The sequence below is a fragment of the Schistocerca gregaria genome, chromosome 4 (assembly GCF_023897955.1).
Source record: "Schistocerca gregaria isolate iqSchGreg1 chromosome 4, iqSchGreg1.2, whole genome shotgun sequence".
In the NCBI taxonomy this organism is placed as follows: domain Eukaryota; kingdom Metazoa; phylum Arthropoda; class Insecta; order Orthoptera; family Acrididae; genus Schistocerca; species Schistocerca gregaria.
The window spans coordinates 265,044,193-265,071,029 of record NC_064923.1 but is presented as its reverse complement, the minus strand read 5'-3'; the positions used below and the strand labels follow the sequence as shown (position 1 = coordinate 265,071,029).

Genomic DNA, 26,837 nt, shown 5'->3' with positions numbered 1-26,837 from the left:
TGCTTTTCACAAGTTGTAAAACAAAAGTATAATTCTAAACGTCTTTAATATGAGGCACTTTATATATTGAAAAATATCAAGACATGGTACTTGTACAAAGAATTCCTGCGATTCTATAGCCGTATGTTTATGAGACAGGTGCTAGATAAATTTGTAAGTGTGTTTGAGTAAACTGCCAATCAATATATACATACTGATTCTACGTTCATATGCAGATAAAATTTGTACTTGGCAGTCTTTCCTCCAGTTTACGCACGTTCTAACAAATAAATGTGTGTATCTAAGTATTTCTGCATAACATTGTCATTGTAACGTAATTAATTGAATCAGTGCAATACAAAACCTAAAAAAATTGTTGACTTTTACTTCTTTTATTACTCCAGAGTTTGGGCATTGCTAATGTATTTTTTTATTTTTTGTGCGTAGTGTATGGTTTTGCTACTCTGATAAGATGACGAAAAAATTTTATAGATATTTTACTTGTCTACAAAAAGCATAAGGGTGAATAAAGAAACATTGAACACAATAATGCGCTAACAGGTGGTGCAAATCGCTTACCGTACTTACTGTAACAATTCCATAGTTCCAAATGCGTTGTCTTTTCGTGATATTTCGGCGCCGTCTACAGTGCCATTGTAACTTAATTCATTAGGACAGAGATACGACAATATGATAAGTGCAACAAAAACCATAAAAACATACTGTTGGCTGTCACGTCTTATCCTGTTATCGAAAAAACGTAAATAAAGTGTAATCTGAACTACGATACTGTGGCGAAAAAGCACAATACCATCACTCTTCACATCTTTAAGCCAACTTCAGTTTCTAGTATCAAACCGTTAAGATGTCTGTAAAACACGTATCTGAAAGTGATCTATGTGTACCAGCGAAGTAATAACACCCAAAATACACCAAGTGATATACGAAGTAAAATGCGCCACCCCGAAATCGCATGACTTGAGCTCCAGAAGATGTTGCGGATGGAATTCTCATTCTGCGCATCCGATTGCTCACTCCATACATACTCTAAGGATGCACTAGTTTAAAAACTTTGATAATACAAAAATTCCTCTGCACCACACATCTTGTACCTGATAATTGCGTCACCGCCAAAAACCGGTTTGTGAAAAGAATAATAAATCTTTCTTCACTTAAAACTTCCGAGCTGATAGGCCGTGGTCGAAGGATAAAACTCTCCCCTGACGTTTCGTCTCCGACTACGGGAGACATCCTCGGAGGTACAGCAGCGAAGTGCGAAGAGAACTCGCAGTACAGAGGGCGCCACTGTCGATCACGTCTCGTTAGCTATGAGATTGTCTCTGGTAATGCCAACATTCTCGACTGAATGTAATCAATCGTCACGCTTGCGGTGCACCGCTGACATCCAAATTTTATCAAGTGTGGCACCTTCGTCTTTCCTGTTAAAATTATGACTGTGTTTATCAATCTCGATAGCCTCTCTATACATGCGTGCATAATAATGCTAGGTTTTTGATATGACGCTCGTCCCGCTGAATTTTATTTCATGATCACCTTCCTGGTAAACATGTTCCGCTACGGCCGATTTATCCGTGTGACCCAGGCTGCCATTCCTCTTATGTTCAACAAGATGGGTGTTCACACTTCTCTTTGTTGTACCGATATAAACTTGTCCACAACTATAAGGAATTTTATATACCCCTGGTGTAGCCAAAGGGTGTCGTGCATCTTTAGCCGATCTTAAATATTCTTTTATTTTCCTGGTGGGTCTGAAAATAGCTTCCACCCCATACTTGCTTAAAACTTTCCCAATGCGATCCGTGACCTTACTAATGAACGGATGAAAAATTTGCCCTTGGGCAACTGTTGTTCATCGTCGCTCCTGATTCTCTGCCTAGAGCGAAGTGCTCGATCTATATCCTTGCTAGAATAGCCATTCTTCACTGAAGTTGACCGTAGATGTTCGATCTCATCTTCTGAATAAACAGGTTCACAAATTTTCTACGCCCTGTCTACCAATGTTTCCATTATACCTCTTTTGTGTCTAGGGTGGTGGTTTGAATCTATATGTAGATAACGATCAGTATGTGTGGCCTTTCTATGCAACGTTCCGTCCCGTCGTTTAACCACAGACACATCCAGGAAATACAATTGCCCGTTCCTTTCCTTCTCCGTAGTATATTGGATTTTCAGATTAATGCTGTTTACATGTGCCAGGAAGGCATCCAACTCCTCTGCTCCATGTGTCCATACTACGAACGTGTCATCGAGATAGCGATACCATCTGGCTGGTCTCCTACTGGCAGTTTCCAACGCCCGTTGTTCAAAGGTCTCCATACATAAGTTAGCCACAGCAGGACTAAGAGGACTGTCCATAGCCACCCCATCCATCTGTTCATAAAAGCCGGCCTGGGTGGCCGAGCGGTTCTAGGCGCTACAGTCTGGAACCGCGCGACCGCTACGGTCGCAGGTTCGAATCCTCCCTCGGACATGGATGTGTGTGATGTCCTTAGGTTAGTTAGGTTTAAGTAGTTCTAAGTTCTAGGGGACTGATGACCTCAGGAGTTAAGTCCCATAGTGCTCAGAGCCATTTGAACCATTTTGTTCATAAAAGTTATTATTGTATTGAAAGTAGGTTGTGGTGAGGCAGTGTAGGAATAATGCCACAATATCGGTAGGAAAAAAAATCCGCTATGCATAAGATACCGAAATCATGATAAATAACGACACAATATCAAAACTGACGAGGATATCATCTGGGCCCACGCTCGTTTTCTTTAATTTGTCCATGAAATGAGCTGAATTTTTAATATGACTGTCCGTCCTACCAACATAAGGTTGCAGCAATAAGGCAAGCTGTCTAGCTAACTCGTGTATTGGTCCACCTATAACGCTGACAATTGGCCTCAACAGAATCTCAGGTTAATGCACTTTGGGTAAGCCATAAAGTCTAAGTAGGTACGCTTCTGTTTTACAAAGCAGCTTCTTATCGTCGGAGGCGAATGGAGACGCTTTCACCAGTCGATTGGTCATTCTTAAAATCTTCATAGTCGGATCTTTCTGGAGTTTTTTGTAATTGGAGGTAACCAAAATATTGATTTTTCCATGATAGTCCTTACTGCTCAGTATGACGGTAGCATTACCCTTATCTGCATTAAGGACAATAATGTTTTTATCAGCATTTGTATCCCTCAGCGCCAATGGAAGGCGATCGATTACTTTCAATCGAGAATGTTGGCATTGCCAAAGACATTAAAATCCATGGAGAAGAAATAAAAACTTAGAGGTTCGCCGATGACATTGTAATTCTGTAAGAGACAACAAAGGACTTGGAAGGGCAGTTGAACGGAATGGACAGTGTCATGAAAGAAAGGCATAAGATGAACATCAACAAAAGCAAAACGAGGATAATGGACTGTAGTCGAATTAAGTCGGGTGATGCTGAGGGAATTAGATTAGGAAATGAGACACTTAAAGAAGTAAAGGAGTTTTGCTATTTGGGGAGCAAAATAACTGATGATGGTCGAAGTAGAGAGGACATCAAATGTAGACTGGCAATGGCAAGGAAAGCGTTTCTGAAGAAGAGAAATTTGTTAACATTGAGTATTGATTTAGGTGTCAGGAAGTCGTTTGTGAAAGTATTCGTATGGAGCGTAGCCATGTATGGAAGTGAAACATGGACGATAACTAGTTTGGACAAGAAGAGAATAGAAGCTTTCGAAATGTGGTGCTACAGAAGAATGCTGAAGATTAAATGGGTAGATCACATAACTAATGAGGAGGTACTGAATAGGATTGGAGAGAAGAGAAGTTTGTAGCACAACTTAACTAGAAGAAGGGATCGGTTGGTAGGACATGTTCTGAGGCATCAAGTGATCACCAATTTAGTACTGGAGGGCAGGGTGGAGGGTAAAAATCGTAGAGGGAGACCAAGAGATGAATACACTAAGCAGATTCAGAAGGATGTAGGTTGCAGTAGATACTGGGAGATGAAGCAGCTTGCACAGGATAGAGTAGCATGGAGAGCTGCATCAAACCAGTCTCAGGACTGAAGACCACAACAACAACAACAACAACCAAAGACAATCATATAGTCGACGCCACGTGATCGGCAGTGACGCCGTCTGTACTGCCTACATAATCAGCGCTTCCTTGCGTTCTCTTCGTAGTGCGCCGCTGTACCTCCGAGAATGTCTCCCGCAGTCGGAGACGAAACGTCAGGGGAGAGTTTTATACTTCGACCACGGCCTGTCAGCCCGAAAGTTTTAACTGAAGATAGTACCGGCCGTGAAAGCTTATACTATATGATCAAGAATAATAAATATTATAGAATATTACACCAGTGTCTTGTGTGTTTTCATTCGTAATGTAAAAAATTGTAATTTTCTTTTTAAATAACATGTATCGTGTGAGTAACGGCGGCTTGTTTCGTACTCAGGTGAGCAGCGAGGAGGTGGTGCGGGCGTACGTGGAGCGTATCCGCGCGGTCAACCCTTTTCTGAACGCGTTGGTGGAGGAGCGCTTTGAGGCGGCTGTGGAGGAGGCGCGAGAGGCGGACCGCCTGGTAGCCCAGCGCGGTGCCGCAGGTGACCTGCACAAGCTGCCGCCGTTGCACGGAGTGCCCTTCACCGTCAAGGAGAGCTGCACACTCAAAGGTAAGACTGCAACACGATCACGATGAAGGCCATGGACGGCTGAAGGCTAACGCAGTCGCGGGGGGCCACAAGCTGGGGGGAGGGAGGCGGGGGCGGGACTGCAGGCGGACTTGAGCCCTGTAAATATTTCTTCACACTTCATTCACTCTTGATTCCCGTCAAAAGAAATAAGTTCTTCAAATTTAGAATGTTAACCGGCCCCATTCACACTAGCCCCACCAGAGCGCTTTGATTGTTGATTCTACACTACTGGTCATTAAAATTGCTACACCAAGAAGAAATGCAGATGATAACGAGTATTCATTGGACAAATAAATTATACGAGAACTGACATATGATTAAATTTTCACGCAATTTGGGTGTATAGATCCTGAGAAATCAGTACCCAGAACAACCGCCTCTGGCCGTAATAACGGCTTTGATACGCCTGGAAATTGAGTCAAACAGAGCTTGTATGGCGTCTACAGGTACAGCTACCCATGCAGCTTCAACACGATACCACAGTTCATTAAGAGTAGTGACTGGCGTATTATGACGAGCCAGTAGCTCGGCCACCATTTACCAGACGTTTTCAGTTGGTCAGAGATCTGGAGAATGTGTTGGTCAGAGCAGCAGTCGAACATTTTTCTGTATCCAGAAAGGCCCGTACAGGACCTGCAACATGCAGTCGTGCATTATCCTGCCGAAATGTAGGGTTTCGCAGGGATCGAATGAAGGGTAGAGCCACGGGTCGTAACACATCTGAAATGTAACGTCCACTGTTCAGAGTGCCGTCAATGCAAACAGGAGGTCACAGAGACGTGTAACCAATGGCACCCCATACCATTACGCCGTATGATACGCCAGGTTGGCGATGACGAATACACGCTTCCAATGTGCGTTCACCGCGATGTCGCCAAACACGGATGCGGCCATCATGATGCTGTAAACAGAACCTGGATTCATCCGAAAAAATGACGTCTCCGAGCTGATAGACCATGCTACTGCAAATGTCGTCGAACTGTTCGTGCAGATGCTTGTCTTGCCAACGTCCCCATCTGTTGACTCAGGGATCGAGACGTGGCTGCATGATCCGTTGCAGCCATGCGGATAAGATACCTGTTATCTCGACTGCTAGGGATACGAGGCCTTTGGGACCCAGCACGGCGTTCCGTATTACCCTCCTGAACCCACCGATTCCATATCCTGCTAACAGTCATTGGATCACGACCAACACGAGCAGCAATGTCGCGATTCGATAAACCGCAATCGCATGCTTTAATCCGACCCTTATCAAAGTCGGAAATGTGATGGTACGCATTTCTCCTCCTTACACGAGGCATCACAACAACGTTTCACCAGGCAACGCTGGTCAACTGCTGTTTGTGTGTGAGAAATCGGTTCGAAACTTTCCTCATGTTAACACGTTGTAGGTGTCGCCACCGGCGCCAACGTTGTATGAATTCTCTGAAAAGCTACTCATTTGCATATCACAGCATCTTCTTGCTGTCGGTTAAATTTCGCGTCTGTAGCACGTCATCTTCGTGGTGTAGCAATTTTAATGGCCAGTAGTGTACTTGTATTGCACCGACGCTTATTATTAAAAGTACGATCATATGAGGTATCAAGTGAAAGTTGTGACTGGTTTGAGAACACAGCATTTCATGATGGATGGGAGTCATTGATAGATGTAGAAGTGATTTCGGATGTACTCCGGGGGAGTGTGTTGGGACCCTTGCTGTTGTATATTAAAGACCTTACAGACAATATTAGTAGTAAAATCAGGCTTCTTGCAAATGATGCAGTTATCTATAATGAAATACTCTCTAAAAGAAGCTGCATAAATATTTAGTCAGATCTGATAAGATTTCAACATGGTGCAGAGATTGGCAACTTCTCTAATGTTCAGAAATGTAAAATTGTACACTTCACAAAACGAAAAAACGTAGTGTCCTATGACTATAATATCAATGAGTCACTGTTGGAATCGGCCAACTCGTGTAAATACCTAAGTGTAGCACTTTGTAGGGATATGAAATGGAATGATCTCATAGGTTCAATCGTGGATGGACCAGGTGGTAGACTCCGCTTAATTGAGTGCAGTCAGTCTACTAAAGAAATTGCTTACAAATCACTGGTGTGACCCATCTTAGAATATTGCTCAAGTGTGTGGGACCCGTGCCAGGTAGGACTAACAGAGGATATTGAATACTGAAGAAACTGAAACGACAGACTCTTGAAGACAGACGTAAGCTATACCGAGAAAGTCTGTTAACAAAGTTTCAAGAACCGGCTTTAAATAATTACTCTAGGAATTTACTACAACCCCCTACGTATCGCTCACACAGGGATCATGAAGATAAGATCATAATAATTACTACACGCAAAGAAGCATTCAAACAATATCTCTTCCCTCGCTCCATACCTGAATGGAACAGGAAGAAATGCGAATAACGGATACAATGGGACGTACCCTCCGCCATGCACCTCACGATGGTTTGCAGAGTATAGATGTAGATGTAGTGTGGATGTTGTGTGTCAAAAAGGTGTGACATCCTAAACGAGCGTTGTGGCAGAAGTGTTCACCAAATAAATTTTTAAACTGAATTAATAGTGTTCAGTGAATATACAGTGTGATGTGAAAGGATGTAGTGGTGCTGACGTTTCATCAGTTGATAATGCTGAAGAATCGTACATTTCAAGCAAGCAAGAACTAGTGGCTGATGAAACTGTTCCACTAGCAGAAATAGTTGACAATAATGTTACTGCATCAGAAACCGGAGCAGGGCAAGATCTCCAAGACGAAAGAAACTCATCTAAGGAAGGTAAAAGCTTTCAAGCTGTCGATGATCTTAGCGGTCCGGAAACCTGGCCAGATATTATAAATGATAATTATAGGATGAGACCAATCAAAGAAGGTAGACAAGATATTGGTGAAAAAACGGTCCTGTGGATAGAGAGATAAGGTGTTTTACTGTTTTTCGTTGCTTCTGTCATCTTTCAACTAATGAAAAAGTTAAGCGAACATGCCTTGTATATTCTCCAACAAAAGATGCTGTTGGTTTTGTTGCAAAGTTGCTCATTTCGAGTGCTGGCGCTACCACAACAAATAATCTTACAGACTGGCAAAGCTTATCAGTAGTTCTCTCTAATCATAACCACCCCACAGCCACATTACTGAAATGTGCAGGTGGAAAGTGCTTTCATAGAGCATTAAAAACTCAAAATTAATTGATAACGTACCTCAAGATCAAACTCATCAAGGTAAAGAGAGGTGGAGATCGGTTTTGTTAAGATTATTTTCCGTAGACGTTTCCGCATCGAAAGAAATCTTGTATTAAGAGACATGCAGGCAAAGTTGGGATATGCAGTTAATGGAAACTTTTCGGATGAAGTAGAATTAATGGCCAAGTTGCGGGATGGCAGATTGCACAATTGCTCGACATGGAGAAATTAGTGAAGATCTTCGCTGCTCAAAAAGCAAGAAAAGTGAACATTTAGAGGAGTAATTTTTAAAACAATGTCTTTACAATCTAATAGGCTTATCCCTGTTTTATTTAACGTAGCCAGAATTTATTAAATGATATGCCTAATTTTCCATGGTTTTAGCGCTGCATGTAAAAGTTACTACTACCAAGGCAGCCGGGCTTTGCTCGCAAGTGTTGTGAACTTATACTGAGGTATGGTCATCAACGATGAAGGATGACGAAAACAAAATTTAAGAACACACAGTTTATTTGTACGACAGCTCTCATTGGCTGTTTGTCGTGAATGTAAAAACAGATCAACGTTTCATACAGTCTGGAAACACAGCGTTGAACCAGCCACTATTGCTTCTTTAAAGTTAAAAATTACGGTAAAATGCTCAGTCGTTACAGCCGGTGCAATATTAGTAGTAATTTGTGATTCCCTCAATTTATATGAAACGCTGTAAATAATTTTTTTATAAATTTCAAAATCGCCATATACTTTCTTGCTGTTAAATCTGTGAGTTAAAGAAATACATTATTTTGAGCATTATTATTCCGGACGTACTTTTCGGGGATTATTTTGCAAGTGACATTGCAACAATGAAGTTCTACTTCGTACCATAATTTCACACGAAGGGGATTTTTCCAGATGTGAAAATTATTTTGACAGATGGAAGGATGGCCGTTCTGAAAGAGTTGGAAAAATGTGTAGTCATTTACCATAACATACACAACTAAAGTCAGTTCAGAATTGGATCATTATCACTGTAATGTCAGGAACGACTAATAAATCTTTAGATTTCTGTTTTTACAATTCCATATGGTGTTGGTTTAGGTGCAGGTTCATTCATTTTAAGTGCATATGATGATATTTTTGGTGCATATTTTCCTTATTTTAGTGCTTATTTCGGGTGTATTTGTGCATATTTTAATGCATAAGTTTTACTATTAAATACAGCAAAGCCAACTGGCTACCTAGCCGGAGCAGCAGCACCGTCGTGTTTACATTTTGAAAAAAGATGAGTGGAGATGTGAAATCTTACACTATCCGGTATTCTTACAACTCGAGGTTATCACGCTATCCACAGTATCCGGTATTCCTACAACTCGAGGTTATAACGCTATTCTCCATATAAAAAAATACCTGAATGCGTTTTTCATCAAAAAGCGCTAGCTTACCATACCAGCGACTTCGCGATTTACTCATCTTTTGGCCCGTTTGTATATAGACTCAAAGATTCGTCAATCCGTGAATATCATCGAAACTGTTTGAGCCACACATACACACACATTCATAACAATAATATATAATCATGAAAATCATACAAAGTGTTAACAAAATTACATTACAGCAAAAGACTGGGCGATCATAACTCAGACTTGGCAGGGGGGCCCAAAATTCCCTAAATCGGCCCTGATGAAAGCGGCATCTAACAAAGGTCACCTTTCCGTGTTCTACATGCTTGAACATGCACTTCAGTACAAAGTAGACAGCTGGAATATCATATACGTTTTGTACATAACAAAAGATTACCCAGCCGCTTGCCATTCATAAATTGCATTTAAATGTGCGTGTGCGTTTTTTCCCATTTTATGCCTCGTGTAAGATGGTGAGTACGCGTAAGAATTTATGATTTATTAGTCTCGTCAATTGGCTTTCAAAACAGCCATTTTCATAACAAAATTGCGTAAGTTTTTTTCTCGGTGGTTCCATACGTTTTTCGGGGATGCTAAATTTCATATTTGTTGCCTTGTAACAGATGACTTCATAACGAAAAACGAAAAAAACTTCAAAATCTTCGCACTGTTTTCAGTTTTTCCCTTCTCTCTCTGAATATTATGTGTTTTTCGAAGATGGCTAGTCGGAACAAAAAGTAAACAAATTTTCCTACGAAATGGGCAAGTCAGGTTAGATTTTATGACGAGCGGTCTCGGCGTTACAGCGCGCTGAAAATAATGGAGTTTTTGGTTCTTCTGCGGAAACGTGAAACACGCCCACACCTGCCCCCTACAACTAAAAAAAAATGTGTATGTTATCAACATAATACCTACGCCAGGTGAAAGTACATTAAATTTCCTACAACGGACGGCTTTGACATTTAGTTTTCTCATAAGAGGGGAAGGAACAAAGGTGAAACTACGAAAAATGTCTTCTGCACTCTACAGTCAAACGATCCCTCCCACCTGCCTACCTCTCGTCGGAGCTATACTTCCAGCATAGTACGCATAAAAGTGATTATTTTGCTTGAATTGATGGGAAAACATGTTCGATGAAAACATTAACATATTATATTTGCAAAAATTTGGTACATGACACTGAATAGAAAGATGAATATGAAATCTGTGAGTAGTGACGTACATGTGTCCTGTAATGACTGAACGTCGAGCCCAGGCTGCGTCATCGTTTAGAGTAGGTTATCGGAATGAAAAACAATGAAGGTATTTAGTCCAGAATGAGATTTTCACTCTGCAGCGGAGTGTGCGCTGATATGAAACTTCCTGGCAGATTAAAACTGTGTGTCCGACCGAGACTCGAACTTGGGACCTTTGCCTTTCGCAGGCAAGTGCTCCACCATCTGAGCTACCGAAGCACGACTCACGCCCGATACTCACAGCTTTACTTCTGCCAGTATCCGTCTCCTACCTTCCAAACTTTACAGAAGCTCTCCTCCAGGAAGTTTCAAGGTATTTAGTGATAGAATATGGTTACAAATGGCAGATAACTTGTATGGTGAATTATCAATCTATGAGAAATACTTGTAATGATACGCCAGCAGTTTTTTCACTTGTGTCCATCTGGCTGTTGTGGTCCAGGCAGTTTATCTTGGGCACTAGAAAGTCCAGGTGAAGGATCTTGAGTAATGGAAGGTCCACGCAAAGCGTCAGGAGCTGTGGCAGGTCCATGATTAAAAGTGAGTTGTTGCTGTTCTTCAACTGAAAACACTGTAACAGTATGATTAATGTTACAAAAAAAGGTAGGAAGATCAGGCTGACGCTTCGTTGACATTGAGGTCGTTAGAGGGAGAGCAGCAGCTCAGAGTGATTCAAGGATCACGAAGGATATTAGCTGTGCCCTTATAATGGAACCATCCCAGCATTTGCCTTGAGCGACTTAGGGAAATCAGAATGGCCAGATGCGAATTCAAACTGTTGTCCTCCCGAATGCAATTCCAGATTAATGTTGTGACAGAGAAAAATTGATTAGTAAAGATGCATCACGCTGCAAAATATTACATGAGTTAATACCTCCTGTCACCTCAGGTGCTTCAGACATTGGTACTGCATGGGGCTCGTTCAGGCCATTTTAAAAACGCGTAGTATTTGAGAGACTTCAAAGCACCAAAGAAACTGGCACAGACATGGGTATTCAAATACAGTGATATGTAAACAGGTAGAATACAGTGATGTCGTCGGTAATGCTTATATAAGACAACAATTGTCTGGCGCAGTTGTCTGATCGGTTACTGCTGCTACAATGGCTGGTTATGAAGATTTAAGTGAGTTTGAACGTGATTTATAGTCGTTGCACGAGCGATGGGTTACAGCATCTCCGAGGTAGCGATGAAGTGGGGATTTTCCTGTACAACCATTACACGTGTGTACCATGAATATCAGGAGTCTGGTAAACATCAAATCTCTGAAATCGATGGGGCTGCGAAAAGATCCTGTAAGAACGGGACCAACGACGACTGAAGAGAATTTTTCAACATGACGGAAGTGCAACCCTTCCTCAAATTGCTGCAGATTTCAGTGCTGGACCATCAACAAGCGTCAGCGTGCGAATCATTCAACGAAATATCATTAATATGGGCTTTCTGAGCCGAAGGCCCATTCCTGTACCCTTGGTGACTGCACGACACAAAGCTCTATTCCTTGCCTGAGCCTCTCAGCACCAACATTGGACTGCTGATGACTGGAAACATGTTGCCTGTCTAACAACCCTACCACAACAAAGGTCAAAATTTTAATAACGATTGTGGTGTTGCTCCCGCTGCTAAATACTGCATTTTCGGGCAACATCAGTCATATTATGTGGTAGGTGTCATTATAGCACAGTTAATAAAGTCATTTCACGTAATAATCAAAAAACTAGGCACTCATCTTTTTGTGTTTCCCACGCTAGTGTAATGCAATATCTTGTACAGACATCTTTTATTAACCTGACACGTTCCACATCATTACGGAGTGTCGTATTCATGATCTATGGAACAAGTATTAATCTAATCTAATCTAATCTCTGGTCTCGTCGTAAAATCATGGCTCAATCGTTGAAAATCTAGGTGGTTATGACTCCAAGCTCGGATACAAAGAGGCCTAGGTTTTATTCTGCTGGACAATGGTGATGTAAAAAAATAATCAGCACTCCGAAATTAAGTTACACTTCCTTTTAATTGCTTTTATTGCAATATCACGCGACACACAATACAAAACATGCTTGAAAACATCTTCCTCACAGTCACTGTTAAAGTTCACATTTTATAAGCTGACAACAATATTCGTCTTTCCAACATGACGCCCACGACTTGACTTTCTCAAGGTCCGACTCTCTAACAAGTTAACAACTAACTAACAATCACTTACGCGCCCAAAAATCAGAGTTACAAGTACGTTAAAGATCACAGTGACGAAAGAAACAATACACATAAGAATAATATCATTGCAATATAAACATATCGATGTATCACAAATGAAATCAAATCTGAATGTTGTCTCATAAATATGTCAACTACTTTGCAGAAACACAGTAGAATATTACTGGTATCGAGAGGTTCAGGTGAGGTGCCGTAATGGTTAAGTAATTCAAGTACCACTGCATCTGGTTGGACGAGTCTCTTTTCAAATTGTATCAAGTGAATGGATGAGTATGGGTATGGAAACAACCTCCTGAATCCATTGGATCCTTCATGTCAACAGGGGACTGTTCAAGCTGGTGGAGGCTCTGTAATTGTGTGGGACGTGTGCAGTTGGAGTGATATGGGACACCTGATATGCCTAGGTACGACTCGCTCAGGTGACACATACGTAAGCGTCCTGTCTGATCACCTGCATCCATTCATGTCCGCTGTGCATTCCGACGGACTTGGCTAATTTCAGCAGAACAATGCAACACCCCACGCATTCAGAATAGCTACAGAGTGCTTTCAGGAAAACTCTTCGGAGTTTAAACACTTCTGCTGGCCATCAAACTCCCCAGACATGAACATTATTGACAATATCAGGGATGTCTTGCAAAGTGCTGTTCAGAGGAGATCTCCACACCCTTGTACTCTTATGGATTTATGGACAGTCCTGCAGGATTCATGTGTCTCTCCAGGCATTAGTCAAATCAATGCCACATTGCGTTGTGGCAATCCTGCATGCTCGCAGGGGCCCTAAATGACATTAGGCCGGTGTACCAATTTCTTTGGCTCTTCAATGTATAAGCGAAAATCTGAAAAAAGTGCGAAAATTTTGATGTCTTTTTGAATTTTTATTTGTGAAGCCGACCTGCTACAAGGCAGAAAATATGAAATTCGGATTAAGCACCCCCAGGAAACACACAGAACAGTTGCGGAAAAAACTTCTGCAATATTGCTATGGGAAAACCACCATTTGACTGGTCTATTCGAGACTGCAATTTGCGACTTTGTGACATTGCTGCTCATTTTGGTAGAAATCCTTTGACTGTCATGGAAATGTGGATGGAATCAATGGCGTCTACATGGCCACACTCACAATCCATGCATCTAGCGCCTGACGATACAGACATATAGTTCTCCCAGCTGTGTAGAACCATACAGGTAAATCATGTAAGTTTACTCAGTTAAACAGGCTTGTTTGCAGCAAGGCAAGTACAGAAACAGACTGTGTGACGTCAGGAGCACAAGGGACTGTCAGTACGGTAGTCACTGTTGTGATTTCATTTGACACTGAAGCAGAGGGAGGTGCTCTGACTGTGGTCCACCCAAAGACAACATTGGACACTGGTAGCAGTTACGTCTGTAAAATATCTGGGAGTATGCATGCAGAACGATTTGAAGTGGAATGATCATATAAAATTAATTGTTGATAAGGCGGGTACCAGGTTGAGATTCATTGGGAGAGTCCTTAGAAAATGTTAGTCCATCAACAAAGGAGGTGGTTTACAAAACACTCGTTCGACCTATACTTGACTATTGCTCATCAGTGTGGAATCCGTACCAGATCGGGTTGACGGAGGAGATAGAGAAGATCCAAAGAAGAGCAGCGTGTTTCATCACAGGGTTATTTGTTAAGCGTGATAGCATTACGGAGATGTTTAGCAAATTCCAGTGGCAGACACTGCAAGAGAGGCGCACTGCATTGCGGTGTAGCTTGCTGTCCAGCTTTCGAGAGGGTGCGTTTCTGGATGAGGTATCGAATATATTACTTCCCCCTACTTATACCTCCCGAGGAGATAATGAATGTAAAATTATAGAGATTCGAGCACGCACGGAGGCTTTCCGGCAGTCATTCTTCCCATGAACTATATGCGACTGGAACTGGAAAGGGAGGTAATGACAGTGGGACGTAAAGTGCCCTCTGCCACACACCATTGAGTTGCTTGCAGAGTATAAATGTAGATGTAGATGTGATACCACATTTCATTTTCGGATGGTTCCTGGTACTGCTTATGGGATCACAAGGGATGTATCTGTATGTGGAGTTTCCAAGGCGAATAAACATGCCAGACTGCATTCATCATAAGATGGGTCCCAGCTGCCAGAGACGGCAGTCGTGTATGCATGAGGTGTGCTTGCTTGTGTTTGTGTGTGTGTGTGTGTGTGTGTGTGTGTGTGTGTGTGTGTGTGTGTGTGTGTGGGCGCGCGCTTTCATTTCTGAAGAAGGTTCATGTTTTGCAACTGATGTTTCATTCTGTACATTGAAGTATGTGTTACTTTACATTACATTGTTTTGTTTTTGTTCTTTTTTTGTATGGTTGTGAATTTTTCAGACTCTGTCATGTGCTATTTTATTGTTTTTGTGGAGGAAAAAACTGAATTCATATGATGATAGATGCAATTACTTAACTGCCGTTATTTAGCATACACATTATATGATGAAAATAGTTTCAGTCATCTAGCAATATTATACTTTCAGGAATGAGCTGCTGTGTTGGTTCTGTCCCAAGAAAAGGTATGAAGGCAGACAAAGATGGACAGGTGGTTGCTCTAATGAAAAAGGCTGGAGGTATTCCATTAGCAGTAACAGCCACACCAGAACTATGCCTTAGTTGGGAAACAAATAATCTCATCACAGGAAAAACATGTAATCCATATGATCTTCTCAGAACCAGTGGTGGATCTTCTGGGGGAGAGGTACTATGCATTTATAATACATGCAGGTGCTTAACTTACAATAAAATTTGTTTGTAAAAAATTATTTGCTTGAAAATTTACAAGAAAGTACAGGTAGTAATGTTCCAAATAATTCAACACTGGGTGATGGAGAGGATAAGAATTAAACTTTAAAACTTTACAATGATACAAATTTTAACCACTTTCTGTTATTAAATTTATATTTTAAAAATATGATGTATCTCCCTGCAACAATCCATTCACAACACAAACCATTAATTTTGTTTCAAAATTGAACAATTATTCTGTTTTAGTGACTTAGTGACTGTAACACTTTGTATCATAGTTCTCTTATATCATACTTATTATAAAATTTTTACGCCACAAATTTGTTTTCCTTAAAATTTGTAGACTTGTCTTTTGTAAGGAAGATTTAAAAGTGCATACTTACCTTCAAAATAGTACCAACTACAATAAGAATGGTGGAACATAAATTAGTTTAAGATGACAATTACTAATCTTGTGGATCTTGAAGACTTTTCATTTCAAACCAATAACAAAATGTGAGATGTGGAATGCAGTCTAGCATACTATTAAAAGAAAACAAAAGTTACTTGAGCTATTAGATCCAAAGTGAATGTTTACCTCTCACCTCCTCTTGGCATTTTTTACATTCATTTCCCTTTTCACTTCTCAGAAAAATATTATTTTATGGAAACTTCATTGTTTTGTGGTCCTCTTAGACCTCCTAAGTGCTGTTGTTCATGAGTGCAGGCAAGTGGCTGTCAGCTATTTAACACTGATTTGTACATCCAGTAATTATTTTCATCTTTAGAAGTTGCAACTCTATTTTTTGCCCACAATTAAAAATAAATATCTGTCAGCTTAGAAGTTCAGTACCAGATCCTAATTCCTTTCCTCAAAAATAATTCTGGTATTACACCTATATAAAACTTTGATAATTCTGACACAACCAGGTGTGCATTCACTCATTATATTATATAGATCCCACTGTGAAGCACAACTTATGGAGATGTGAAATGAGTCAAGTTAGATGTTGGCAAAAGAAAAGATTTTTTTTTAAGTATGTATGTATACACTGCATTAAAAATAAGTCATCACTACACCACAATACTGTATATATGCCCATTCAAATTACATTTGAAATACTAATATAGAGAAACCTCACTTAGCAAGCATAATTCATTCCAGAATCTTACTTGTAGTGCCAAACATTGGTTAAGCGAATCAATTTATCCCATATAAATTAATATAAAATATGATAACGCGTTCCATGCATAAAAAGTACTAGACGTTTTATCTTATTCAGGCCATTTATTCAAAGAAAATTATACATGCAGTATACAGTATTATGTACTTTATTATTCTGTATACATAACTAATACTTTTTTACTAGGAAACTATCTGTAGTCATTTGTTTGTGCTGATGCTTCAACGTTTGGTAAAAATGTGTCACGGCACTGTTGTCAAATAAATTTGTAGCACATGTAGTGACTGCTTTATTGGGACAATGATCTTGAGTGTATGATGCAGTGGACTCTCATGCTTCTCTTATTGCACCAGAAAATTGCTGGTTTGCTGTTACTGCCCCCTCCTCCTCCTCCAAAGAACTCCTCTCCACAACTTCGTGCTGTGATCTTCCACAAACTCATCGATATCATTGTTATCCACTTCTAGTCCCATGCTCTTGACCAAGGACGCAATCTCATTGATTACACTTCACAGGTACTGACTCAAATGCCTCAGAGTCACATTCACCATTGCAATCTGGCCAAAGATTTTTCCAAGCAGAAGTAAGAGTTATCTTGGTAACCTCTTCCCAAGCCTTTTCAATTATCTTGATGCAGGCAACAAAGTTGAAGTTACATTTCCAAAACTTTCTGAGAGTGAAGTTGCTAGCTTCAGTCAACTCAAAGCAACGCTGAAAGAGTGCTTTAGTGTAGAGCTTCTTAAAGTTAGAAATAATCTGTGTGTCCATAGACTAGAGTAACAGAGTGGTGTTCGGAGGCAGAAATTGGAACTTGATGAACTGAAATTTTTCAAGGAGGTTACCCTGTGGTCATGGAGAATGGGCAGGAGTGTTGTTCATAACAAGCATGACATGGAGTGGCAGATTCAGCTCAAGCAAAATATTTTTTCACTGAAGGACCAAACACTTCGTTGACCCAGTCACGAAAAAAATCAAGTGTCACCCAAGCTTTGTTGTTGGACTTCCACATCACATTTAACTTGCTCTTCTGGGCTTTACACTTTGTGAAGGCTCGTGGAGTTTCTGACTGGTAAACAAACGGTGGTTTAATTTTCAAATCACCACTTGCAATGTCACAGAGTAGTAGTGTGAGATGGTCTTTCATTGGCTTGTGACCAGGCAATGTAGTCTCCTCTGCTATTATAAATGTACACTTTGGGGCATCTTTTTCCAGAATACACTCATCTCATCATAATTAAAAACCTATTGTGGTAGATATCCCTCAAAATCTATGAGCATTTGAAGTTGCTGATGAAGTTCTCTGCTGTCTTTGTGTCAGAGCTGGCTGCTTCGCCATGCCTCACAATGCTGTGGATGCCAGTTCTTCTCTTAAACTTCTTGAACCACCTATGGCATCCCTCAAACAATTCTTCAGCCACTGATGATCCTGACATCTTCTTAACAAGGTCAGCACAAATCGTTCTCACCTTCTCACAAATAATTGACATTGTTCAGGATATGAAACCATTGTTTAGATACTCTTGTTACTCCCTTTGAAGCATCTCTCTGCTTAATCTTGTCCTTGGTCTTGCAGATAGTAGATGTAGATCGATTGTATGTGCATGCTAAATCAGCAATGCTCATATTATGTTTGTGTTTTTCAATGATTTTATGTTTTATTTCTAGGGTCATTTTCTTTCTTTCATGGTCATCTTCTTGCAGCTTTATCTCTGGGGACATTTCTACGAAGGGTATTAAAATTTGCACACAAAAAACACACTGTGTGAACACAAGTTTAGAAAAATGTGTGATCACAAGCAGCACCAAGATGGTAGCAGAAAGAGTGCTAAACCCACATTTCAGGACATACTAAAGACATTGTTCATATGCCGCTGCCGACATTGAAAGGTGTCTATATTGTTGAATGTTTCCCCCTTTGCATATGAATGGCTACTGATGTCACGCAAATTGTCATCACATGTTATGCGGAACATTGCTCATTAAGTGAGCACTTTTTTTACAATTTGTTTTGCTTGTTATGCAAATTGTGCATTATGGAAGGTGCTTGTTAAGCAAGGTTCTGCTCTGTTACCATCAGAGGCATTACTTATTAAAAAAACCATTGCTTCCCCATATGTATTAAACTATCGCTGATTGTATCCTAGAGCTGACTTAAAACAGCATGTTCAAAAAGTCTCTCCACTCCGCTGTATGATTGTTCACCTGCTTGGGTTTTTCAATGAAACAATAAATGCACAACGATGCTGCAGTGATATTCTGTACCCATTCATAGGAGAACTAGTGTCAAGTGAAATACTGAACGATTATTTTCAACAAGATGGTGCACCCACACACAGCTCGTGTTTCAATATCAGTGCTAACTGATGTTTTAGTGATTGCATAATTTCACAGGGTTTCAATGGTCTCCACCATTGCCTGACCTAACACTACCTGACTTTTTCTTCTGGGGTGTAGCGAAAGCAACTGTCTATAAAAACCGTCGAAAATCCATCGATGAATTGAAAACTGCAATATCTACTTTCACTGCCTCTGTTACAGAAGAAATGGTAGAGCTTGTGTTTTGAAACTTAATTAGATGAATTGAATTGTGTATTCAACAACAGGGGGGAACACTTTCAACATTTTATGTGAAAATTTGTAAGTAAAAATGGTTATTCATTCAATTAATAAGTTGTATTTCACTGAGTTTCATTTCAGTATATTCATTGTGGTATATGGCACATGCAGCTAACAATCATACAACAGTGTGGAGAACTTTTTGAACACCCCGAATATGTACGGCTACATTAACTTTTATTGAAGAATCATGTAAAGTTGGATCAGCAACAACAGAGGACTAGAGGTGTTACTACTTGTCATGAGTTTAAGAGGTATCTTCAATCCTTGACTGTAGATTACCAGATAATATGTAGAGAAAGTGTTTAGTAAGGCATACTTTCAATTTTGTTTCGAATTTAATAGAATTTCCAGTTTCTTGTTTTATGTTCAGTGGGAGCTCATTGGAAGCCTTTGCACCAGAATATACCCAGCTCTAAGAACTAGATAAAAAGCCAGGATACACCTGGAAATTATTTTGTCTTGTTCTGTAATTCTTCCAAGATACTGGGAAAAAGAAAGGAAAAAAAAACACTGTAATATGTGTGGTTATGTATTTCATGCAATGTTCTTACTGCTCACTGTTTTCTGAATAGATTCTTTATTTTCTTTGCTCCATACAGAAGTAATATTATGAAATGCAAACATCCACATGTGTCCTAAAGTCAAAATGTGATTCATTCACTCTCTTCCTGGTGCCAACAGTTCTCTGCTACTTCTTTGAATCTGCATAATGAGAGTAATGAGTAGTATAACAGGAGAGCAGGTTCCCCTCCACTCCATAAGAGCACTTTTCTTAATTATTTAATGCACTAACTGGCCGCCTTTTCGCATTTAAAATAGAAACAATTTATGGTATGTGGCATAAATAAATAATGGTAGTTGTGCACCTTTAATGATAATTATTAGTGCAGCCTAAAAGAAGGACTTATCATAGCTGCATATCTGCTGTTCCACTTTCCAGTGGATTCTCTCTAATCATGAGAGCTATGGAACATGGAGTGCAAATGAATAATTAATTAGTTTTTGAATGAAAATCCACTCAGTTGTAGCTAAATAGGTGAGTCACTAGACAGGTACCAATATAAACTATCACAGTGATACTTGTAGTAGCCTCTGTATCTTTATAGACTGTGAGAGGAGCCAGTCAATAACTGATTGGCCACAGTTTAAAATATTTATGGCACCCTTTTGCGGAGAATTACAAGGAACATATAGGGACTCAGATATTTACCTCCTGATGATGAGAAAAGTGGTAAAAATTCTCAAAAGATGGAGTACAGAGTTTAACTTGATTGGGCCTTTATATATATATAAAAAAAACTTTATGCTACTAGCTGCTTCTTTCTTTATTTATTTGTTTCTTTATGTATAGAACTTCTTTGTGTTATGGGAATAAAAAGAGTAAACGCTCTTGGTTATCACCTTACAACTAGTGCCAATAGTAAGTAGTGTAGCATTCTTAAAGAGCTTATAACACTAATTTATAATTCAAACCATTCCATATTCTTTAAAGATCTCTTTTATGAGAGAATCTATGCAGCCTGATGTGTAATAAATACAGCAAGAAAGTATCACTGCAGACAGCAACAACACCAATTTTTGAACAATGAACAACTGTCAGTTCAATATTATTCTTTAGCACTTGGCCTGTACTTGTTGGAGAGATCATAACAAAGAATAAATTACATGATAGCACCAGTGGCTTTTACAATGTGTTGCAATTGCTGCTGTAGTTTGTTAAGAAAACAGCTATTATATTGTCAGTGAGAAATATCTTTTTACAGCAAACAAGTACATAGCCAAGGAAATTATTAGACTGTAGGAAACATTGCAGTCAGCCACAAGCTTTACAGAAATGATTTTATTGTACCATTACTAGTTTCGGGTGTGAGCCCATCATCAAATGGTAGTGTTGATTTCTTGGCAAGTTTAATATTTGTTACCTACAATATAACAGAGTTTTTGTGATTGCATTGTTTACAAAAGGTTTTACATTGTATATAAGCTCTATAAATTATACTTACTCCATGAAAGCTCTCTATTACATGTTGTAGGAGAGAGGTTTCTCTTTCTCTATGCATGCTGCTCCATGAGCTAAACTAAATCAAAGATGGCAAATACATTTGTATCCATCTTGAGAGATGGAAAGCAGTACTTTTCATGAAGTACATATCATTTAAAAGCTTTTGAAAACTATGTAATCATGAAAACTTTATTTTAGGACACAAATGTAAAACATGCCAAAAAATCTGTGCTGCTGTCTGACAATGGGTTCAGGCCTGAAACTAGTAATGGTACAATAAAACCATTTCTAAAAGACTTGTAGCTATTACAGTATTTTCTACAGTATAATTTACAAATACAGCTGTGGATAAAATAAAATAAATGAAAAGCACCAGTTTGCTTTTGTTCTACGATATTACTTTTATTGTAAACTGGTTTTTGGATTACAAGGCCATCTTCAGACATTTACTGAAAAATACATTATTATACAGGCTTAAGTTTTAGTCATAACAATAATGGAAATTCGTGGATGAAAAAATATGTAAAATAATGGAAGGGCTGCCACTGTTGTAGTGGTCTGCTATATGTGAGTGGTTACCTTTTCCTTATTCTGTCTAAGTTTTAGTCACTCTTTTCAAGTATGTTAACAAGTACATAGCTTTCAGGCATATGAGATATGACAATAGAGTTTGTGGACTGATTGTATTGTGGGTACAATAGCATCATGTTGAATGCGGTAACTTTGTGCTTGTTCAGTCTCCAAAATATCTTTGAATTACTGTCTGATTTTTAGTGAACATAATAGTGAAAGCAGTTCTCCTTTTGTACCTGTATTTTTTCTTTTTTTATTTATTGGCAAAGGAAAGTGGTCACATTTTTGAAGATTCTTCAAACGATGAAACCTCCATATGGAAACTGTCATTTGAAGAAGAGAAGTTAGTTCTTCAAATGATAGGAAATTCAGACAGGAGACAAGCTCAGTATGGGATGGATGAATGAACAGGGCATCCAGCTACCAGGCATATAGTTGTCTTTTCATCTGTGTGGGAAAGGAATTGTGTTTCAAGAATCATTTCTTGGAGGTCAGTTGGTCTCTTCTAATTACAATTAGGAGGTAAAGAAATGTTCACATGAAAGAGACCCAATCTGCAACAAGTCAAGTAATGGATGCTTCACCAAAACAAAGCACCAGCTTACATGGGCATTACTGAGAAACAGTTTGCAGCCAGAACAGGCACATCTGTTCTCAGCTGCCCCTACTCACTCGATATATTATTACTGTGTGTGTTTGGGGGGGGGGGGGGGGGGGGGCAGGCGTGCACGCGCAAGCATGCATGCACGCGCACGCATGCATGCACTGGTGTGCATGTGCACACTTTTTTCATGTATATAAAAAATGTAGTTTGTCTGAAAAGTCACCATATCTTGATTCTAGAAGCTATTTAGAAATCAATGTCAGAGGAATTGTTGGGGATAGCAAAAGAACAATTTTGCAAATGCTTCAAAGACTGTAAAAAGTGAATGGAGAAATCCATTAAAGTTCAGGAAGATTGCCTTGAAGTTGTGATGAATAAATATAAAACATTTTTGACAAAGTGTGTTTTCTATCACTATTCAGCAAACTTCATTGTGATTCTCTAGTACTTCAAGTATTCAATGAACTTACTTTTTCCATGAGTAGTGATTTTATGTGACTATCAGTGAAATAAAATATCTGATATCTTTATAATATTCTCACAGGCTGCTCTGCTAGGAGCTGGAGCATCAATTATAGGTGTTGCTTCTGATATTGCTGGCTCTATCCGCATACCTGCTATGTACAATGGAATTTTTGGCCACAAACCTACTCCAGGTAATTTGTAAGATATGATGCACGAAAATGATTATTTGATACAGACATGCAGAAGCAGCTTTAGAACAGCATCTGCTGTTTTATTTTTCAGGGTATATATCAATTGAAGGACATTATCCAAGTGCTACTAGTGATGAGTTCAAGCACTACCTAACTGTGGGGCCACTTACACGTTATTCTGAAGATTTGAAACCAGTGTTAAAAGTAATGGCTGGTGAGAAAGCATCTGGTCTTAGACTAGATGAGGAAGTATGCAACATTTTATTTTCTAATGAAATGAAACATTTGTTATTACATATTTGTGTATATTAAGTGTATGAGATAAAATATCCTCTCCTTTTTAGGTTAACATGAAGGATTTAAGAGTCATTTATATGGAAGAGGCAGGATTCTCATATGTTATATTACATTTAGACAATGAGATCAGAAAAGCATTACAAAAAGCTGTTAATTTTTTGCACAAGAAATTTGACATACCTATTCAGAAGGTAAGTTTCAGAAAACTGTCTTCTTAGAAGTATAAGATTTTAGTGTAGTATCTGCTTTCATTTTCAGATTATGTTGCTAGGGTCATCTTGGATACCAATAATTCTGGTGTCACTGTCTTATTTTTATCTGCATTTTTGATACAAACCATTGCTGAAATTATGACAGAAAGCTTGTGTTGTTGATCAATGTTAATTTTTAGTGATAAATTTTATTTGATTATTATGCCTTATCAACAAGGTTGAGGTTACGGATATGAAAGTGGCTAGGATGATTGCAGGTACTAGTAGATGGGAACAATGGCAGGAGGGTGTCCACAACGAGGAAATCAAAGAAAAACTGGGAATGAACTCTATAGATGTAGCAGTCAGAGCGAACAGGCTTAGATGGTGGGGTCATGTTACACGCATGGGAGAAGCAAGGTTACCCAAGAGACTCATGGGTTCAGCAGTAGAGGGTAGGAGGAGTCGAGGCGGACCAAGGAGAAGGTACCTGGATTCGGTTAAGAATGATTTTGAAGTAATAGGTTTAACATCAGAAGAGGCACCAATGTTAGCAATGAATAGGGGATCATGGAGGAATTTTATAAGGGGGGCTATGCTCCAGACTGAACGCTGAAAGGCATAATCAGTCTTAAATTATGATTATGATGATTATCCTTTCCTTTTATTTATTTTTTTAATAAATTTGATAGATCTTACTCTCTGGTGTTTTCTCTACAGTTTATTCTTGTAGAAGAAAGAGCCATTATGTTTCATGCATGTCAAAGAACGTTTCCTTTCATTAACCTTATTTTTTAAAAAGAAAAAGAAAAGTTAGAGTCGCATACCTTCCATCTGTAAGAAAGGAGGTTAACAACTCATATGCAATTTCCAGTTAATGTTTAAGTTTTTTTACAATATTTTCTTCTCCATTTTTTCAGTCATCAGGGAAAAAGCATGTAAAAGATTTGTAGAACTGATTTAACTGGTTAACATTCCCAGAATTCACTCATGTGTTATAAGAATTTTAACTGGATGCCTCTTGCAAAAATTGTTATTTTGAGAACTGTTTTGCATCCTTTCATTAATGTCTTTAGTTGTTGATTTTGTGTTGCCCAAATTAATGCACACTGCATGCATATAATACTAAGTTCAAAAACAACTTCTTGAGTGTCAATGTTGCTGCAGAAAGGAGTCAGGTATGCCAATGTACCAGACACTTTTAAATGACTTGAAGGTGATGAACTGAATTTAAAACTGACTCAGAGAACTTTTTATAGCATAATTCTTTCTACTCCATCTCAAGTTATCCTCTTATAAACTCTTAAAATGTTTTAAGATACAATATAAGCATATAATACTGTGAATTTTTATAAACTTAAGTTATTTCAAAGTATAACATTTAATTAAAATATATGGCTTTGATTTCTTCCTAAATTCCAGAGTCTACTCTCAGTGCGGTTTATTTAACATGATTACTGTAATACAAAGAATGTAAAGATAGGGTCATCTCCATCAGTTGTTTCTCCCTCACATTAATAAGCTGATTTTGCTTGTTATTCTGAATATAATGTAACTCTGTAATAATCTTTATATGATTTCCTTATTCTTTCCTATCTTTTGATTGATACTACAAAACAAGTAAATAAATTTAGGCAGTATGATTAATATGAGGATTGGGAACAAAGTAAGTTTCATGCAAGTAATTTCCATTAATTTATTAAATCCCATTCTTGTATAGTAAAACCTGGATGAAGACAGGACCACAACTCACAGGTTGAGTGATGAGAAAATTGGAGAAGTTTTGACAAATAATGTCAAATCAAATGAAAATCATAAATATCAAATAAAAAATGAGAAAGGTGCCAGTAGCCTGTAATGTCCTAAGCATGTGACAGTGTGCTGAATGCTGAAAAGGTGTCAGTACAGTATCATGGAAATCCAACATGAACACCAATACAAGAATGGTGTATAGAGCACTCGTCAGTTAACAGATTCCGCCAGGAATGAATAGCCTTCTGCTATTTAATTTGTGCATTATAAAGGTTCAGAACAGTGAAAGCATATTTCTTACAACATCAAATCTACAAATGGGGTCTAAAGTTTGCAAATGGTACGATATCATATTGCATCATGACTCTAGAAAACACTAGCCATAACATCCACTATGATGAAAAACTGGTGATTGACATTGCAACATCTGCAAAGACGCTATTGGGTATTACAACCAAAATGCCATTAAGGCAGTATGAAACAAACCTCAAACTGTTACGCAGTGTGCAACATGCTTGGATATGCAAATGACTAGTGTTTCAGCACAACTGCTCTATGCAGATAGGAATAACACCATCTGTATATAAAGAAAGACTACACAAAGGTTTCACATTCAAAAATCACATTTTAATGTCAGTTGTTTGTGAAAAGATGTTTCAGAATCCAACAATGTTAGGATCATTACCTAATGAGACATTGTTTTACCATTCTGTGATACTGCTGCTCATGTTGCTCACAACCCCACAGCTATCATGTGAATATGGAATCAATGGACTTAGGGGGCTCACACTCACTGCCATGCACCATGCAGTGCCTCAGTGACCCCACACAAATAGCACTTAAGAGGATAGATTTATAGGGTTTACAATCATTGACACCCACACCTTGAGTTAGAAAATGGGCTTGTTTGCAGTAAGACACATATCTGCATTGACAATTGATGAAGTATGGAGACCATGGACTGTCAGCACAGTATCCACTGTTTGGCTTCCCTGTACATGGCAGCAGAGCTTCGCATGCCAACAGTGGTGTCCTCAATGACAATGCAGGGCACAGGAGCTCACTACATCTTTTCTTCAGCTGGGTCCCATTACAAATATATGGTGCCATGCCATTATTATTGATGAACTCTTTCATAGACTTTAATCAGCAAGAACTGACATATTTATATCTTTCACCCAAGTTCAGTTCAACTCATTGCTGAGTTATTGTTTCTGCCACATGTGGCCCTCTCTCTATACCCCAGATCACCTACAAATCTAATCAGGTTTTCTCTCCATTCAACTAAATATACAAGTAAATTTTTGTTATTTGCTATCCTTGTTAGTGCTGCAATTTTAAAGGTCACCATGTAGTAGTAATGGTTTCCAACATCACAAAGTGCATGATAACCTATTTCACTGTGTGTTCATAAAGCAGCTGCCTAGTACCTGACTCCTCAACAGCAACAGGTTGGTGCAGGCAATCAGCTCTTATAGTGCATGATAAGGTAATCCCTTCCTTGAAAGAATAAAATACTGGTCCTCTAATACCA

At 39.0% G+C, this 26,837-nt stretch overlaps 1 protein-coding gene across 1 annotated transcript in view; it reads left to right on the top strand.

Annotated features, from left to right (window-relative positions):
* Positions 1-26,837, top strand: part of LOC126267998 (fatty-acid amide hydrolase 2-like) — a 333,574-nt gene that overhangs the window by 271,770 nt on the left and 34,967 nt on the right. Inside the window, exons 3-7 of the mRNA XM_049973374.1 lie at positions 4,418-4,634; positions 15,182-15,399; positions 22,952-23,063; positions 23,155-23,312; positions 23,408-23,551. Of these exons, the coding sequence (XP_049829331.1) occupies positions 4,418-4,634; positions 15,182-15,399; positions 22,952-23,063; positions 23,155-23,312; positions 23,408-23,551 (849 nt within the window). The remainder of the gene's footprint in view (positions 1-4,417; positions 4,635-15,181; positions 15,400-22,951; positions 23,064-23,154; positions 23,313-23,407; positions 23,552-26,837) is intronic.